General features: G+C 39.7%; 2 protein-coding genes across 3 annotated transcripts; both read right to left on the minus strand.

Annotated features, from left to right (window-relative positions):
• Nucleotides 1–89: 89 nt before the first annotated feature.
• On the minus strand, nt 90–12,360 carry LOC111753013 (uncharacterized). The gene is made up of 3 exons (XM_023558759.2): nt 3,962–12,360; nt 3,552–3,670; nt 90–359 (listed from the first exon to the last, which is right to left on the minus strand). Exon 1 carries the CDS (start codon nt 6,606–6,608, stop codon nt 5,970–5,972), a length of 639 nt encoding a protein of 212 aa, XP_023414527.1. The 5' UTR covers nt 6,609–12,360; the 3' UTR covers nt 90–359; nt 3,552–3,670; nt 3,962–5,969.
• Nucleotides 12,361–12,479: 119 nt separating this feature from the next.
• Nucleotides 12,480–16,945, minus strand: LOC135231189 (lysozyme C, kidney isozyme). Of its 2 annotated transcripts, XM_064283900.1 has the most exons (4): nt 16,763–16,943; nt 15,254–15,418; nt 13,543–13,621; nt 12,480–13,039 (listed from the first exon to the last, which is right to left on the minus strand). In XM_064283900.1, exons 1-4 carry the CDS (start codon nt 16,896–16,898, stop codon nt 12,973–12,975), a joined length of 447 nt encoding a protein of 148 aa, XP_064139970.1. In that variant the 5' UTR covers nt 16,899–16,943; the 3' UTR covers nt 12,480–12,972. The 2 variants fall into 2 exon arrangements, with proteins under 2 accessions (XP_064139970.1, XP_064139971.1); XM_064283901.1 differs by lacking the exon at nt 13,543–13,621 and having other exon boundaries at nt 16,763–16,945.
• Between the last annotated feature and the right edge of the window lie 264 nt (nt 16,946–17,209).

Raw genomic sequence — 17,209 nt, forward strand, 5'->3', positions numbered from 1 at the left:
TTTTTAACGACCCTTTGCTTTCTTCATGTATGATGTCCTTGATGTCATCCCACAACTCTTCAGATATTTGGTTATTAGTGTTCAATGCATTATATCTTCTTTTTTTTTTTTTTGCATCAAATCCATTCTTTAGATGGTCTCCAGATTCGGGTGGAATATATTCAAGGTCATAGTTTGGTTCTCATGGAATGGCTGTAATTTTGTCCAGCTTCAATTTAAACTTGCATATGGGCAACTGATGGTCTGTTCCACAGTCGACCCCGGCAGTGTTCTGAATGATGATACTGAGCTTCTCCATGGACTCTTTCCACAGGTGAAAGAAGGACACTATTACTTGGTGAAGATCTTTCATTTTGTTCCTGAAGGGGAGGGTGAATAGAACTCTGTAAATGTTCAGGTGCCTGGTGACAGTTGGCCTGATAGCGGCTTTAGTCATCATGCACAATGCCTTTTTCTAAGCCTACCACTTTGGCAAATAAGTGACTTTTCAATTTGAAGAACAAGCTACTTTTGTGTAAACTTTGGCATAATTTTAAGTATGACTTCCTGGGTTGGGACCTGCACAGGAGCCAGTGTCAATATTAGCCATGTTCGACCTTAACACTCAGCTCCAGCAGTTATTAGATTTAGACACCTGGGCAAATTATTTAATCCTTTTATGTTTTACTCGATATATCACACCTGAATTGAAAGACCATCTTAAGAGCAGATTTCATGCATTTAACACTAATAACTGAAGGCCAGACAAGTTGTGGAATGACATCACAGACATGAGACATGAAGAGAGCAAGAGGTCGTTAAAAAGACAGGAAAGAAAGAAAAGAACAAAATGGATGTCAGAAGAGACTCTGAAACTTGCTCTTGAATGTAGAGCACCTAAAGTGAAAGGAAGAAATGATAAAGTAGAAGAGCTGAACGGAAGATTTCAAAGGATGGCTCGAGAAGACAAAGTATTATAATGACAGCTGCAAAGACCTGGAGATAGAAAACTAAGAGGGAAGAACGCCCTCGGCATTTCTCAAGCTGAAAGAACTGAAGAAAAGTTTAAGCCTAGAATTGCAATACTGAGGGACTCCACAGGGAAAATATTAAAACATGCAGGAAGCATCAAAAGAAGATGGAAGGAATACACAGAGTCACTATATTAAAAAGAATTGGTCGACATTCAACCATTTCAAGAGGTGGCAATGATCAGGAACCAATGGTACTGAAGGAAGACGTCCAAGCTACACTTAAGGCACTGGTGAAAGACAAATCTCCAGGAATTGACGGAATACCAATTGAGATGTTTCAACAAACAGATGCAACCCTGGAAGTGCTCACTCATCTATGCCAAAAAACTTGGAAGACAGCTTCCTGGCCAACTGACTGGAAGAGATTCATATTTATGCCTATTTCCAAGAAAGGTGATCCAACAGAATGTAGAAATTATCAAACAATATCATCAATATCTTATTCAAGGAAAATGTTGCTGAAAACCATTCAAAAGTGGCTGCAGCAATATATCAACAGGGAACTGCCAGAAATTCAAGCCAGATTCAGAAGAGAACGTGGAACCAGGGGTATCATTGCTCATGCCCAGAGGCTCCTGGGTGAAAGCAGAAAATACCAAAAAGATGCTTGCCTGTGCTTTATTGACTATTCAAAGGCATTCGACTGTATGGATCATAACAAAATATGGATAAGATTGTAAAGATTGGGAATTCCAGAACATTTCCTTGTGGTCATGAGGAGTCAGTACATAGATCAAAAGGCAGTTTGAACAGAACAGGGGATACTGCGTGGTTTAAAGGCAGGAAAGGTGTGCATCATGGTTGTATCTTTTCACCACACTTCTTTAATCTGTATGCCAAGCAAATAATCTGAGAAGCTGGACTATATGAAGAATGGGGCATCAGGATTGGAGGAAGACTTATTAACAACCTGCAATATGCAGATGACACAACCTTGCTTGCTGCAAGTGAAGAGGTCTTGAAGCACTTACTGATGAAGATCAAAGACCATAGCCTTTAGTGTAGATTACACTTCAACATAAAACAGAAATCCTCACAACTGGACCAATAAGCAACATCATAATAAACGGAGAAAAGTTGTCAAGGATTTCATTTTACTTGGATCCACAATCAATAGAGAAGCAACAGTCAAGAAATCAAAAGACGCATTGCATTGGGCAAATCTGCTGCAAAATGCTTCTTTAAAGTGTTAAGAAGCAAAGACGTCACCTCGAAGACTAAGGTGCGCCTGACCCAAGTAAGGGTGTTTATGATTGCCTCATATGCATGTGAAAGCTGGACAATGAATAAAGAAGACCAAAGAAAAATTTACGCTTTTGAACTGTGGTGTTGGTGACGAATATTGAATATACCAGGGACTGCCAAAACAATGAACAAATCTGTCTTGGGAGAAGTACAATCAGAATGCTTCTTAGAGGCAAGATGACATATTTTGGACATTTTATCAGGAGAAAAAATTTTTTTTTTTTTTTTTTTATCAGGAGGGATCAGTCCTTGGAGAAAGACATCCTACTTGGTAAAGGAGAGGCAGAGTGAAAAAGAGGAAGCCCCTCAATGAGATGGATTGACGCAGTGGCTGCATCAATGGGCTCAAGCATAACAACGATTGTGAGAATGGCGCGGGATTAGGCAGTGTTTCGTTCTATTGTACATAGGATCGCTCTGAGTCAGAATCGACTTGATGGCACCTAACAACAACAAGTTTTAGTTTCTTCAACTGAAAAATGGGATAACAATAATAATACCTGTTTCTTAGGTTGATGAGAGAGTTCAGTGAAATAGTGTTTGGATAGTGCCTAACAGATTCTGCTATATAATAAACGTTTTATACATGTTCATTGTTGTTACTCATTTTCTGTCCACGTTTTTGCACATTTTGAAATTCAAGTTAATTTCTTTCTAAATTTGTAACACATTTTCCCGTATATTAAGGGTATTAACCCTTCATCTGTGACACATTCGGTAAATGGTTCTCTTAGTTTCTCATTTGCCTTTTAGTTCTGTTGATGTTCCTTTTTCAACATATAAGTTCATGACTGTGTACGTGTTTAAATAAGGACTGAATTTTTCCAAAAAAAAACCTAACAAAACTATCTCCTGAGAACACCTTTTAGCTAAATAACAGATTTCTCATAAAGTAAAGAATATTACCCTTGAGTACAGCACACCAAATGGTCAATAATTACTCTAAAGCAAAGATGAAAGGGTAAGGGAACAGGGAAATTAGATAGCTGGAAACTTAACATTTAATTACATGATCATTGACTTAAAATGTTAACTGGGACAACTAAGATACAAGTCTATATACAGTATGCTCCCAAAGCATACACACACACAGTTATATTCACAGCTTGGATGGAAAAACTATTAAAAATATTAGTGAAATTTAAGACTTTAAAAAAATTCATTCAACTCTTTTTGCAAAATTACTGTAATGGGTCAATTTTTAATCAGAAAGTTACTATAAAAGAATATTATAATCTTTCTTCAAGCAAAACAAATTATAGCTTTGAAAAATTATAGGGAAAAAATGCCTACCTCATTTCTGTGTGGTTTTACATATACTATCCACTGATGGGTGTGTCCATCTTTCTCTCTTTTCTTTCCAAAGTATCGGCAACATTACCATGAACTATTCGTGTAACAATAGTAACCCCCTAAAAGAAAAATAATTTCAAAGACAACAAATACTGTGTCAATACCCAAATAAACAGAAAGAGAGCTCTGAATGTGTATTTTAAGTAATGGATTACCCCGGCACTCTAAGAACCTAGAGTTTGGCTAGGCTATAAAATAAAATCAATTTCAGCCACTCATTCTTATTTCATGTTAACACAAATAATACCAGATTAATTAAAATTTCCCCTTTTGAAGACCTCTTTTTAAATCACCCATCTAAAGCACTTTGAGGATTTTGTAAAAAGAAGCACAAAAGGTCTGTTACTTACAAACTTTAAAGCTAGCCTTTGGAAAAAATTTTCCAACGTTGACTGCCATCACCAGCTGGTTATGTCAGTAGTTTGAGGACATTAGACAATCATTTCCTCCTTAATCAGCCTGTGGAGTATTCGGAGCCCTGGTGGTGCAGTGTTTAAATGCTCGGCTGCTAACCAAAAGGTCAGCAGTTCAAATCTACCAGCCACGCCTTGGAAACCCTATGGAGCAGTTCTACTCTGTCGTATAGGGTCATTAGGAGTCTGTATCCACTCGAAGGCAACAGGTGATTGAGTGTTGACCAAAACTGTACAAATACCAAACAAAGGCATTTTGTGTGAGGATGTTAGGAGAACAAAGGTAAACAGTTTTCATTTTAATACTTTATCAGTATTAGAAAAAACATACTACAAATAATAAATAAAACCCCAAATTTAAAAATCTTCATGCTTAAGGTATTTTTAAAATTGAATTGATTTAAGTAACAATGTTGAAATGATATTACAGTTGGACTGAGATATGGCAAAAAATGGTAAACTGGCCCTTAGACTGAAGCTTGGTAAACACTGGCCAGTGGCATGCTTGCTTACATTCTGTGCTCAGTTCTGGGATGTACATTCAATATGTTTCTCATCACTTCTAACAAGCATAAACGCAGTGTTTGGGGATTATGATGGAAATGATAAGAAATTTAAACTGAAAATACAAAATGTACATGAATCTGGGACAAACTGTTCAATAGTTAGAATTTGTCTGAAGGACAAACAGCAGGTTGTACCACACGTGAAAAAGGTTGTGCCAATATAACCAGCAATATGAAATGTGGAAAAATAGTGAACAAAATAGAAAACCTTTTCATTCTGGTTGGATAATCAAAAACGAAATCTAATACCTATTAGCCTAAAATTAGTTCAGAAGAAGAGAAACTGTACAAGAACTTAACTAAGCATAGTGTGTGCTATTGATGAAACTTTTGGGGCAACCATAGATGGGACCTCAGGTTCAAGGCCTGACTGAAGAACAAGGATCGCTGATGTGACAGTGTGTGCATAACCTTCCATAGCTGCTATGGTATGCTAAGAATGTGCAGTTTGTTAATGGTAAAAAGGGCTCACCAGCCTACAGGTTTTCTACCTGGATGAAATTTACGAAACCTGGAAAAATATGCCTGAAAGAGCATGTAACAATGAGGAAGGAGAAGAAATCAATCTGTAATTTTCAAGCTTTCCAGGACTAACTCACACCCATTTTTGCTGGAAAAGCATTTGGGGACTGCAGGGTTAAACTCAAGTCATTTTGGACTTAAACTTACAAACTTTTAGAACCAAACATGATTACAAGCAGAGAAAATTCCGTAACTTCTCCCTCAAAAAAATCAATGTTTTAACGCTTTGTTCTGCAGTAGTTCCCTAGCAGTCCATAACTTTCCCATAACTGCATGTATTTATAATGTGTCTAATAATAAGAGATTTTACCTGGATCTTTTTCCCATTCCATTAAATTTCACCGGTGTTTTAAATTTTAGAATGTTACTTTACATGTAATATTGAAACACTTCATAACATAGCTCTATATGTGAAAATGTGACATAGTAAGGTCTATCTAAAAAAAAAAAAAGCAACAACAATTGCAGGTTGACTGGATCGGTGCAATAATGCATGATTTTCTTTTTAAAGAATTTTCCTTTCACAATAAATAAAAATCAGAAGCAATTGGTCCCGCCTTAAAAAAATCGTTAACATGCCAGGGTCTGTGGGGAAGTGGAAGCAAAGTAAATAAGTGTCACACGCTAGGCTGTATCCTAACGTTCACTAAAAACAGCAGAAAAAAAAAATTAACATTTACTCAATGTTCCTTATGTACCAGGCACCGTGTCAGGATAACGTGCCTTGATTAATATCCTGGCCGTAGCTTTGTAAACACCATAAACTCGGGCAAGTTTCCAATTTTCTACTCCTCGGTTTTGGCACTTGTAGATACCGCGGGTGATAGTGACTCTATACTGTTGTGGTGAGGATTAAATCAGAGCATCGGGGAGTGTTTAGCCTCTTTGGGCAGACGATAGGCGCTTAGCCGGTATTTGCTGCCACCGTTATTATCCTCACAGCCAGGCGGCGGCATCCCCCGTTTGCGGATGACCTGGGCTGGAGCCGGTGAGCACCAAGCCAAGATTCCCCAGCCCGCTAAGTGGCCTGTTTCCTCTGCCACAACCTCCAGGTCATCGGTGATTACGTTTGCTTTTGGCGGGGCAGGAGGCTGTAGTGACGCGGTGACGTCGGCCTCTGACTCTCCGCCCGCCTTCAAGCCGCGATTCAAACCCGAGGAGAGAAGGCGCGAAAGAGACACAAACCGGCCCACGCTGCGCCGCACCACGCTGGGAGGGGCCAGGCCGTGACAGCCACCGCCGGAAGGGAGTCGCGGGCCGGCACTGACCGTAACTCTCCGGCCGGTGTCAGGCCCAAATCCGGCCATTCTCTTGAACATATTGTCCCAGGGGGGAAGCCGGCACCGCCGCCGCCGCCAGGGAAAGAGACCGGGGCCGGCGGGGTCGCCGCTCCCCTCAGAGGACCCGCTCCTCCCGCGCGGGCCCAGGCGGAGGGTTTCTGGTCGAGGGAAGGCGTGGCACCTGTGCTCACGGCACCGGGTAATTTTCAGACTCATTCAGTTACGCGCTGGAGAAGATCGGGAAGGAAAGAGAGGCGACGGCGACGTCCTGCTCGGGCGCGGCGGGATCGCGCTCACAGCGCGCATGCGTCTCGCCGCTGCCCCGGTGCAGGGCGGGTTAGGTGGCTGGCACTTGAGGATCCTGAATAATCGTGTCACCTGCCCACACGATTTAGCTTCGGGATGACCGAGAAGTTGCTGTTTGGAGGGAATACCTTGTCATCGACCAAGTGTTTCCTCAATGATGAAGTCAAAATGATGAAATCTTGCTGACACAAACCGCCTCCCACAGCTTTTCGTTGTTCTCATCCAGACCTCCACCCCTGACCCCGCTGATTTCTTCCTATCGGCCCCCTTCTTCCTTTCTTTTCCTGCTCCGTTTAAATTCCAAGTTCTATGACTTCTCACAATGCTCCCTTGTATTGCCCATTGCCCTTCTGTGGCACTCTTGTGAATGTGAGTGCTGTACTAAATTTATGTTCTCCAGTTTAATTGAACTTTTCGTTATTGGTCTTTGGTTCTCTCTTACTTTCTCTTCAGTAATTATTTTGAAATTTCTGTAGTCTCAACTTCTGACACCAATTCCCTCTTTGTTATCAGATGACTTTGCTTCCTACTTCGCGAAGGTAACAGACCCCATGCCGCCAGACTGAAACAATCTTTGCCTTACCCAGCAGCCACCCTCCTTTCCTTCTCTTCTGTTAAGAGGGAAACCTTTCAGTTTAAAAACAATCCCTTTCTCTATGTTCTTGGAACCCAGATGGCGCAGTGATTAATAGCCTGGCTGCTAACCAAAGGGCTGGCAGTTGAATCTACCTGTGGCTACGTGTAAACCCAATGGGACGGTTCTACTCCATCCTGTAAGGTCAATATAAGTCGGAATCGACTTGAGGGTAATGGATTTGTCTGTGTTCTTGATATCTTTTTTTTTTTTTTTTGCTTTCTCAAGAATTTTGCCCAATCAACCATCCTCACTCTGCCTTGTATTTTCAACTTTTTCTTTTGTTTTGGCTTTTTCTCCTAAGAGAGTCAAACAAGCTTACGTCTTTCCTATTTAAAGTTAACCAAGCAAACCTTTAATCCCACGTAGCTCTGTGTTGTCCTTCAAAGTAGAGCTTGGAAAATCTGTCAACATTTCCTGTTTCCATACCCTCTTCAGCCCATCACTTCTGACTTTCACCCTCACTGAAACGAAAGATACTTTCATCTATATCGCTAAATCCAATGTTATTTGCTTCGCTTAACCTCTTGGCAGTATCCACGGGCTCCCTTAGTGACACCAATTTCTTTTGGTTTTCCTCCTACTTCTGTGGTATCTCCTCGATTTCCAGAGTAATCACTCTCTCCTCCACGTTCCCGTAGTGCCTGAGGGATTGAAACATTTACCATATTATACTTTAATGCTTGACAAACTTCATGAGGGCACTAACTGATCCAACCAAATGTGGAAATTATCAAACAATATTATTAGTAACACAGGCAAATAAAGTTTTCCTGAAGAACATTCAAAAGCAGTTGCATCAGTATATCAGCAGGGAATTGCCAGAAATTCAAGCCAGATTCAAAAGAGGATGTGGAACCACGGCTATCGTAACTGATGTCAGATGGGTGCTGGCTGAAAGCAGAGAACACCAGAAAGATGTTTACCTGCATTTTATTCACTATGCAAAGGCATTCGACTGTGTGGATCATAAGAAATTATAGATAACATTGCAAAGAATGGGAATTCCAGAACACTCAGTTGTGCTCATGAGGAACCTGTACATAGATCAAGAAGCAGTTGTTTGAACAGAACAGCAGATACTTCGCGGTTTAAAGTCAGGAAAGGTGTGTGTCAGGACTGTATTCTTTCACCATACCTATTCAATCTGTATGCTGAGCAAATAATCCGAGAAGCTGGACTATATGAAGAAGAATGGGGCATCAGGATTGGAGGAAGACTCGTTAACAACCTGCGATATGCGGATGACACAGCCTTACTTGCTGAGAATGAAGAGGACTTGAAGCACTTACTGATGAAGGTCAAAGACCACAGCCCTCAGCCTGGATTACACCTCAACATAAAGAAAAGAAAAATCCTCACAACTGGACCAATAAGCAACATCATGCTAAATAGAGGAAAGATTGAAGTTGTCAAGGGTGTCATTTTACTTGGATCCACAGTCAAGACCCAGGGAAGTAGCAGTCAAGAAATCAAAAGATGCATCGTATTGGGGAAATCTGGTGTAAAAGAGCTCTTTAAAGTGTTAAAAAGCAAAGATATCACATTGAAAACTAAGGTGCCCCTGACCCAAGCCATGGTGTTTAGGATCACCACATGTGCATGCGAAAGCTGGATGATGAATAAGGAAGACCAAAGAACTGATGCCTTTGTGTTGTCTTGTTGGCAAAGAATATTGAATATACCATGGACTGCCAAAAGAAAATGAACAAATCTGTCCTGAAAGAAGTGCAACAAAAATGCTCCTTAAAAGCAAAGATGGCGAGACTACATCTCACATACTTTGACATGTTATCAGGAGGGACTAGTCCCTGGGGAAGAACATCATGCTTGGTAAAGCAGAGGGTCAGTGAAAAAAGAGGGAGACCCTCAATGGGATGGATTGACACAGTGGCTGCAACAATGGGCTCAGTCATAACAATGATTGTGAGGATGGTGCAAGATCCGGCAGGGTTTTGTTCTGTTGTACACAGGGTGGCTATGAGTAGGAACCGACTGGACAGCACCTAACAACAGCAACGACATTCAGCTTAGTAGCCTCAGCCTCTGGTGATCATTTGCTGTGACTTATAATCATTGTCTGTTCAATAGATGAATTAATGAAGAACAGAGACATCAAGAAAACTTGAGGCTATTCTTCGAAAGGTAATTGAAATCAGTCAGATCTGTTAAAGCAGTCTGTCCTACAAGGTCTTCCACACACAATATAGGGTTTTTCTTCCCGTACCCTTTCGTGACTTTCACTTTTTTCTAAAAGTGCTTTCAGAATTGGATACCTGGACCGCCTTTTTTTGTTGTTGTTGTTGTAATTATTCTCCAGTTTTCCTGATTTTTTCTTCCTCTTTATTTCTACTTGGATTTTGTTTTTTCCTGAAAATGTTACTGTAAGTATTTTTAAGGTAAAATAATATTAAATTAAACAAATACATATAACACATTTGGATCTTTTGGGGAAAGACAATGAATTGAACACACATCTTTTGCTTCTTCCCCAGACTCCTCTAAAGCAAGTAAAGGATTCTTATGAAAGGCAAAATCCTGTTAGAATGGGGAAAATGGGAGAGAAAGCTGCAACAAAAAATTGAAATCTGGTATGCAAATGGAAAGTGGTAAAGGACAGACCTGAGAACTGAGCCGGCAGAGCTAATAACCAACTCAATTTACACTGCAGCATCTCACCCATCTCTGCCCCAAGAGCCATACAGCCAAGCAACTGCCCCTTATCTACTCCAAAGCATAAAACAGGGTCTCTGCACTGAGGAACACCAAACAGAGTTAAGGGAGGATATCATCCAGAAAATGGGTAGATTAACGAAACATTTGCCTATTAGCTGCTGAGACCCTCACTCAGCTCTTTAAAATGCTGGCAATCATACCTTTGTTTTCTAGTAGGCTATAGGGAGAGGCTTCTCTGGGGAATCTGACCAGCCTAAGAGGAGAGATTTAAGGATGTCCAGTGAAACCGACCCAACCCAGCTTGATCACCCTACAGTGAAGTACATAATGTTTAAACCCAGTTAGGGGCTGGGAACTTCAAATTAACATTTAGTTGCCCACTTCTGTATTTAAGTAAATGTCCAAGGATTAGCAGACATCTGAGGAAAGCCTCTATTATGAAAGAGATAATCCAAGAAGAATCAAAGAAAAATGGCAAATTGGAGGAAACAGAAAACTAAAACAACACAAATTAAAACTATGATCACTACTCTGATAAAATAAGATGTCACACGCAAATATGACACAAAAACAGGGAAAAAGGAACATTCAGGAAATAAAAACAAGCTGTTAGAAATTAAAAATATGGTAGTAGAAATGAAAAACTCAATAAAAATATTAGAAGCTTAAACTGAAGAAATCTTCCAGATACGAGAACAAAAGATTAAAAATAGGACAGGAAAGACAAGAACATCAGAGGATCAAAGTAGGAGTTCCAGAAAGACAGAACAAAGAAAATGGAAGGAAGCAAATCATCAATAAATGATTCAAGAAAGTTTTCCAAAACTAGAGGATATGTTTCCAAATTGAAAGATCCCACCAAGTACCAGGAGAAAGATGAAAACAGACCTACAACAAGACACATCATTATGAACTTTCAAAGCGTGGGGATAAAGAGATGATTTCACAAACGTCTGGGTCATAAAGATTCATGTTATCAGGAAGGATCAGTGCCTGGAGAAGGACATCATGCTTGGCATAGTTGAGGGTCATCGAAAAAGAGGAAGACCCTCAACGAGATGGACTCACACAGTGGCTACAACAATGGGCTCAAGCATAACAATGATTGTGATGATGGTGCAGGAGCGGGCCGTGTTTCCTTCTGTTGTAGATAGGGTCACTGTGTGTCAAAAACGACTTGCCGAACAGCAACAACAACATCCCTACGTTGACCCATACGTCGTACACCTCAGAGAATCCCTTGTCAGCTTTCTGAGTATGTTCATATCAAGATAGGCCCAGAGCCTGAAGCTGCACCTGTGCTGGGGCCCTCTGCTGCCCACCCCCAACGGATGCTTTACGCACTACATTCACATAGACCTGAAGCTGATGCTTGGAATATCAGGAGCTGTTGTAATGGGATGAAGTGGGCTTAAAACTGTGAAAAGCTTTGCAAGGACAAACATGGAAGAATATACCAAAGAATGGACAAGAGATTCATTCGGTCAACCAACCAGTGTTTATTGAGAATGTCCCTTAGTCAAAAAGCATTATTCTAAGTGTTTGGGATATGTTGTTAGCTGCTGCTGAGTCAGCCCCGACTCATGGCAACCCCATATGTTACACAATAAAAAAAAAAAAATAGAACTGCTCAATTGGGTTTTCCTGGCTGTAATCTTTATGAAAGCTGTTCACTAGGTTTTTCTTCCGTGGAGCCACTGAGTGGGTTTGAACTGCCAACCTTTACGTGAAAAGTGTACGGTTAAGTGTCTGTGCCAGCCAAGCGCGAGTGAACAAACCCAAACCAAACCACTGCCATCAAGTCAATTCCAACTTATAGCGACCCTATAGTGCAGAGTAGAACTGCACCATAGAGTTTCCAAGGAGCGCCTGGTGGATTCAAAATGCCGACCTCTTGGTTAGCAGCTGTAGTACTTAACCACTACTCCACTAAGGTTTCCGCGAGTGAACAGAAAGGTAAAAAAGAAGTTCTGCCCTCCTTCCTATGAGGAGAGTGGTTCAGCATGGTGTGTCAGAGCAGTAAGGAGGGGTCCAGGTGTGTGTGGGTGGCAGCCCAATGAGAGGTATCAGAGCCTGAGTGAGGTGAAGAAAACAGCTATTCTCTCGGTATAATATGAGGCGAGTTGGGGCTCAGCGAAGTGGAGGACTGGGGGGAGGATACTGGGACTTTGGAGAGAGAGGAGAAGAAGTAAAATAGCAATAGTTATTTTAGAGTGGGGACACCAACAGGGAAGGACTGCAGAGAAATAACTAAGATGGCCAGACAAGTTTGAGGGTTCATTTGAGATTTGTAGTGATGAATTTAAAATGAGAACTATCAGGATGCTTGTGTATTTTTCTGCAGCAACATCCAGCAGTTTGGGTGCAAGTGAGGATATAGGAAATGTATTAAGAGTGTGAAAACATTTTTTTTTCAAAATTTTTTTTTCTTCAAAGACTGTAGATAGTCTTACACAAAAACAGACAAGGCATGAGTTGCGAAGCCTTTAATAACCGTGGTTGCATTTTTTTACAATGCGCATAATTTCTTAGCTGTTGTTCATTAGCATTTCAAAATACTTGCAAACTCATCTGCCTTCTGGATTTAGTTTTGATGCATGAATCTATAGAAATAAAATTAAAGAATAGCAACAGCTTATCTAATCTTTCCTTATGTTTAGCTCATTTCTACCAGCATTAGTTCTTTTAAGCAAACTGAAAAATGTTGTAGGTGTAATATCAAAGAGTACACATGTTATTAATTACTAAGTCTTAAGAGAAAGGCGATCTTTTGCTCCTAAAATATCAGAGTACACACGTTATTAATTACTAAGTCTTAGGAGAAAGGCAATATTTTGCTCCTGCTTCTGTAAAAAAAAGTTCCTTGTTTGAATGGGAAAGAAAAGTAGTGTGACCTTTCACTTATTTACTACTCCCTTATATGAAAAAGAGGCAAAAGCGAGTTGAAGAACAAAAGCTCTGCAGTTAGACTCCACAGCCTTGAATGTACTGAGTGACATCGTGGTTCTGACAATGGTTTCTCCATGCCACCCTGTGGAGAAAGGTCAAAGAAACCATAAAACGGTTAAAATATCTTCATTGTACATACATACTTCAAATCTTTTGGGGGAACAAAGTATTTTACCAATAAATAAACTATAGGCTATAGATAGAGTGAGGTATTATTTATTAAATGGAGCACTCCATTCCTCCCAAAGCCCCACTAGAGCCTTCCACATCAGCAACTACAAAGTGAATTACACGTTTCCAAAAAATAATTTCAAGATATGACAACCATAGACAGTGTGGAGAATCTTAAAAACTCTTAGAAAAAAAAAAAAAAACCCTAAAATAAATTGATGAGGCAGAGAGTAAGATTCTAAATTAGTTAAGGTAGACTGTTTCCTCAAGAACTGAGGTAATACAATGTTCAGCATAAATCTAAAGACACAACTTTTAGTTCTCGGTAGCATACTTTGGCCTTTGAAAACCTGCTCTCAGCGCAAATCCATAGCAGGGTAAAATAGTTTACCCCTTTAACGACCGAAAACATACCATGCTCTAATGCCTTGTGGATCACTGACAACCCTTTTCGCACAAGCTACAGCTTGAGTGATATCATCTTGCAGCAAAGCTGAAAAAGAGGCAGTGAGGAATGACAACAGCTTTCATAGAAACCTGATTGTAAGTTTAGGTTTAGTCAACTTTAACTCTACTAGGACGAGGAAGGAATACTAGGAACTTATTTTCCAAGGGTCCATATATCTGTGAATAGGAGGAAAATTTTCTCTTCATTCCATCCCATTTGGCATGAAACAAAGTATTTTGTTTATCATTTACCAAGTTGTTGGGAGTTCTGAAATTCTTAACTAATATGGAAACCCTGGTGGCCATAGTGGTTAAGAGCTACGGCTGCTAACCAAAAGGTCAGGGGTCAATCCACCAGGCATTCCTTAGAAACTTTATAGGGGCATTATAGCCCTAAAGGGTCACTATGAGTCGGAATCATCTTGATGGCAGTGTGTTTGTTTTTAGGTTTTTTATGATCTTAGTCCTGTTTGTACTTGTTGTTGTCGTTAGCTGCCATCTAGGCATTTCCAACTCCCAGAAACCCTATGTACAACGGAATGGAACACTGCCTGGTTCTGCGCCATCCTCACAATCATTGTTATGTTTGAGCCCATTGTTGTAGCCACTGTGTCAATTCGTCACCCTGAGGGGTCTTCCTCTTTTTCACTGACCCTCTACTTTACCAAGCATGATGTACTTCTCCAGGGACTGGTCCCTCCTGACAGCATGTCCAAAGTATGTGAGACTAAGTAAGTCTCACCATCCTTGCTTCTAATGAGCATTTTTGCTGTACTTCTTCCAAGTATAGGTGGTGGTGTTTGTGCCAGGCAATGTAAAAAAAAAAAAAAAAATGAAATTGCCTAGTAATTTTTTTATCTAGCAAATCCACTTTTAGGAAATGGACCCAAAGATGTATGTATAAGGCTTTTCATAGTAATTCACAAATGGGAAAAGTGGAAACAACTTAACTATTTCCAATAAGGGATGAATCAATAAATTGTGCAATATTCATGTAATGTAATTCTACACATCCTTTAAAAATGATAATACAGATTTGTGTTTGTTGTCATGGAAATAATTTTGAACCATAAAAAGCAAGTTGTAAAGCAGTATCGGTAATACAATTTCATTTTTGTAAAAACATACATCGCTTACGTGTTTGCATGTGGGTAAATGTGCATGAGATATAGCTTTACATTTGTATACACGATTGACATTTAGTCTTGAAAAGCATACATCAAAAGTTAACAACAGTTATAAATTTCTGAGTAGTAAAATTATCGGTGATTTTGTTTCTTAGTATTATCTAATTTTTAGTCAATGACCACAGATTATTATACACTACAAAATTTTTTTTTAAGTTACATTAACTGCATTTTAAAAGAAGAATATTCTAAGACTAATCTTTATTGGGGATTTAACATTTAAAAAATTGAATAACATTAATTTTGCAATACTTATTATTTTATGCATGAAAGATTCCATACATTACTTTTAATTTTATATGAGCTCAACACAATATTTGTTTCACCCCAAATAAATCCACAAAATAACTTATTAGGAGTATCTAGAATTTGAGATGGAGTTCTTACAGGTCCCTGATGAACCTTTCAAGGTTTTTTTATTTGTACTGAATCTCTAGTAAGGACAACCAGATGGGGTCCTGTGCCATCACTTATATGTTATCTCGTCTTACCGTAGCAGGATATGCCACAGGCGTTAACTGCTCTTGGGGTTTTGCCATCATTACACCAGTAGTGGCTATTGATCTGAAAAATCCCGTAATCAGTGCTTTTGTCTCCAGGATTGTAGTTTGTAGCTTGGGTGTTGTAATCACTCTCCCATTTGGTCAAACACACCCCTGAAAAATAATAAGGGAGCAACGCCAAATCACTTATATTGTAAGTATAAAGATATATTCGACTTGCAAAGTATTTTAACATTTTAGTGTTAAAGGGCTCCTAAGAAAGTCCTTTTTACAATGCAAATAATTTTGTAATACTAATGAAACAGCATAATATACTTTTAAAAATATTAAAGTGGGGGTTTCTTCCATTGCTTTTACCCTTCCCCTATTCCTCAGGCAACATTCAGCCCAGAATGTGTGAGTGGAGTTTTTTAATTCATAGGCGATACAGCAATAAACCAGTTGCCTTCCAGTCGACTGCAATTCACGGTGATCCCACGTGTATCAGAGTAGAACTGTGCTCCATAGGGTTTTCAATGGCTGATTTTTCCAGAAGTAGATAGCCAGACCTTTTTTCCAAGGCACCTCTGAGTGCACTCAAACCTCTAACCTTTTGATTAACAGCTGAGTGCATTAATCCCTTGCACCACCAAGGAATTCCTAGACTGATGGAAAAATGCTTTTGATTAGAGAAGATAAGGATTTTCTGACAGACAAAAGTTTATTAAAATCCTTAACGGGGTATTTGAATATAAAGTCAGACTCTGCAAGACAAGAGTGATAGAATAGGAGGGAATATTTTATCCATCAAATCATTCATTTACTTATTTATTCAAAGATAGTTACTGAGGGGAAATATTTGAATTCAATCTGAAAGGTACAGTACTTACATTGGCAAATATGGACTAAAATACAAAGTAAGTTTTACTCAGGGCACATCTTGAATTGTGTGGAAGAAAATGAAAAATAGCCAATCAACCAGGTGAAGAAGAATTAAAAAAACATTATTTCATGGCTGAGTTTCAGGGATTCTTATGTAGCACAGTTACTGAGGAGAAATAGTTTCCTACTGCCCTGGTATTAAGAGTTGAACATAATCTTTTTAACGTTAATGTTAAAAATCCCACGTTGTGACAGGAGAATCTTTAAAACCGTACTGCATCACTCTGGGCTCTCCAGAGTCATGTAAGGAGGAATTGGCAGAGATATCCCAGATCCTCAAATGTATCTTTTAGTCAGCCTATTTGTGCCATTGAGTCAGAGGCAACTGGCAAATCCAGTGGAACTGGAGAGCACAAACAGGTTCCATTGTACTTAGAATGGTAGGAATTTTGCCCTCTCTTGCCATTATTCCTGAATCTGGTATCTCTGATTTTAAAGGAACAAATTGGTGTTTTTAACCATTGTAAGTATGCGAATGCCAATGAAATTTTAAAAAGTCTACTCTTTCAGAGCCCCTTCTTGTTCCTCATCCTCCCCTGGGTAACTCTGTGGAAGTATCAAGGACAGCAGACTTACAGTTTGCCAGGCTGATCCCCCTGAAGCCATCCATTCCATACCGTTTCAGAGTTCTGGCCAACTCGCACCTTTCAAAGACCTTGCCCTGGGCAGTGCCAGAAAGGAAGAGAAGGCCCAGAATAAGGAGAGCCTTCATGTTGACTGGGAAGTCGGACCACTAGGCTGACCAGGGCAAGCTGGTCCCAGTATTTAACATCTTGTAACTTCCTCCTTCTCCTAGTGGTTTGGGGGCTCCACCCTTTGAATTATGTACAAAGCAGGAACTATTTATCTGCTGACATTATAAAGTTTTTTGTTTTTTATGTTTGAAGATACAGATTCTGATGTCCTAAGAAGTACATTGTTTAAACACCAGGCTCAGAAAGAATTGAGAAGTTGCATTGTTTCCAAAATGGAAATGTCCTCCTTTATTATGAATTTGAGCAACTCTAAAGAACAAAAACTAAT

This window comes from Loxodonta africana, chromosome 4 (assembly GCF_030014295.1).
Source record: "Loxodonta africana isolate mLoxAfr1 chromosome 4, mLoxAfr1.hap2, whole genome shotgun sequence".
NCBI classification, from domain to species: domain Eukaryota; kingdom Metazoa; phylum Chordata; class Mammalia; order Proboscidea; family Elephantidae; genus Loxodonta; species Loxodonta africana.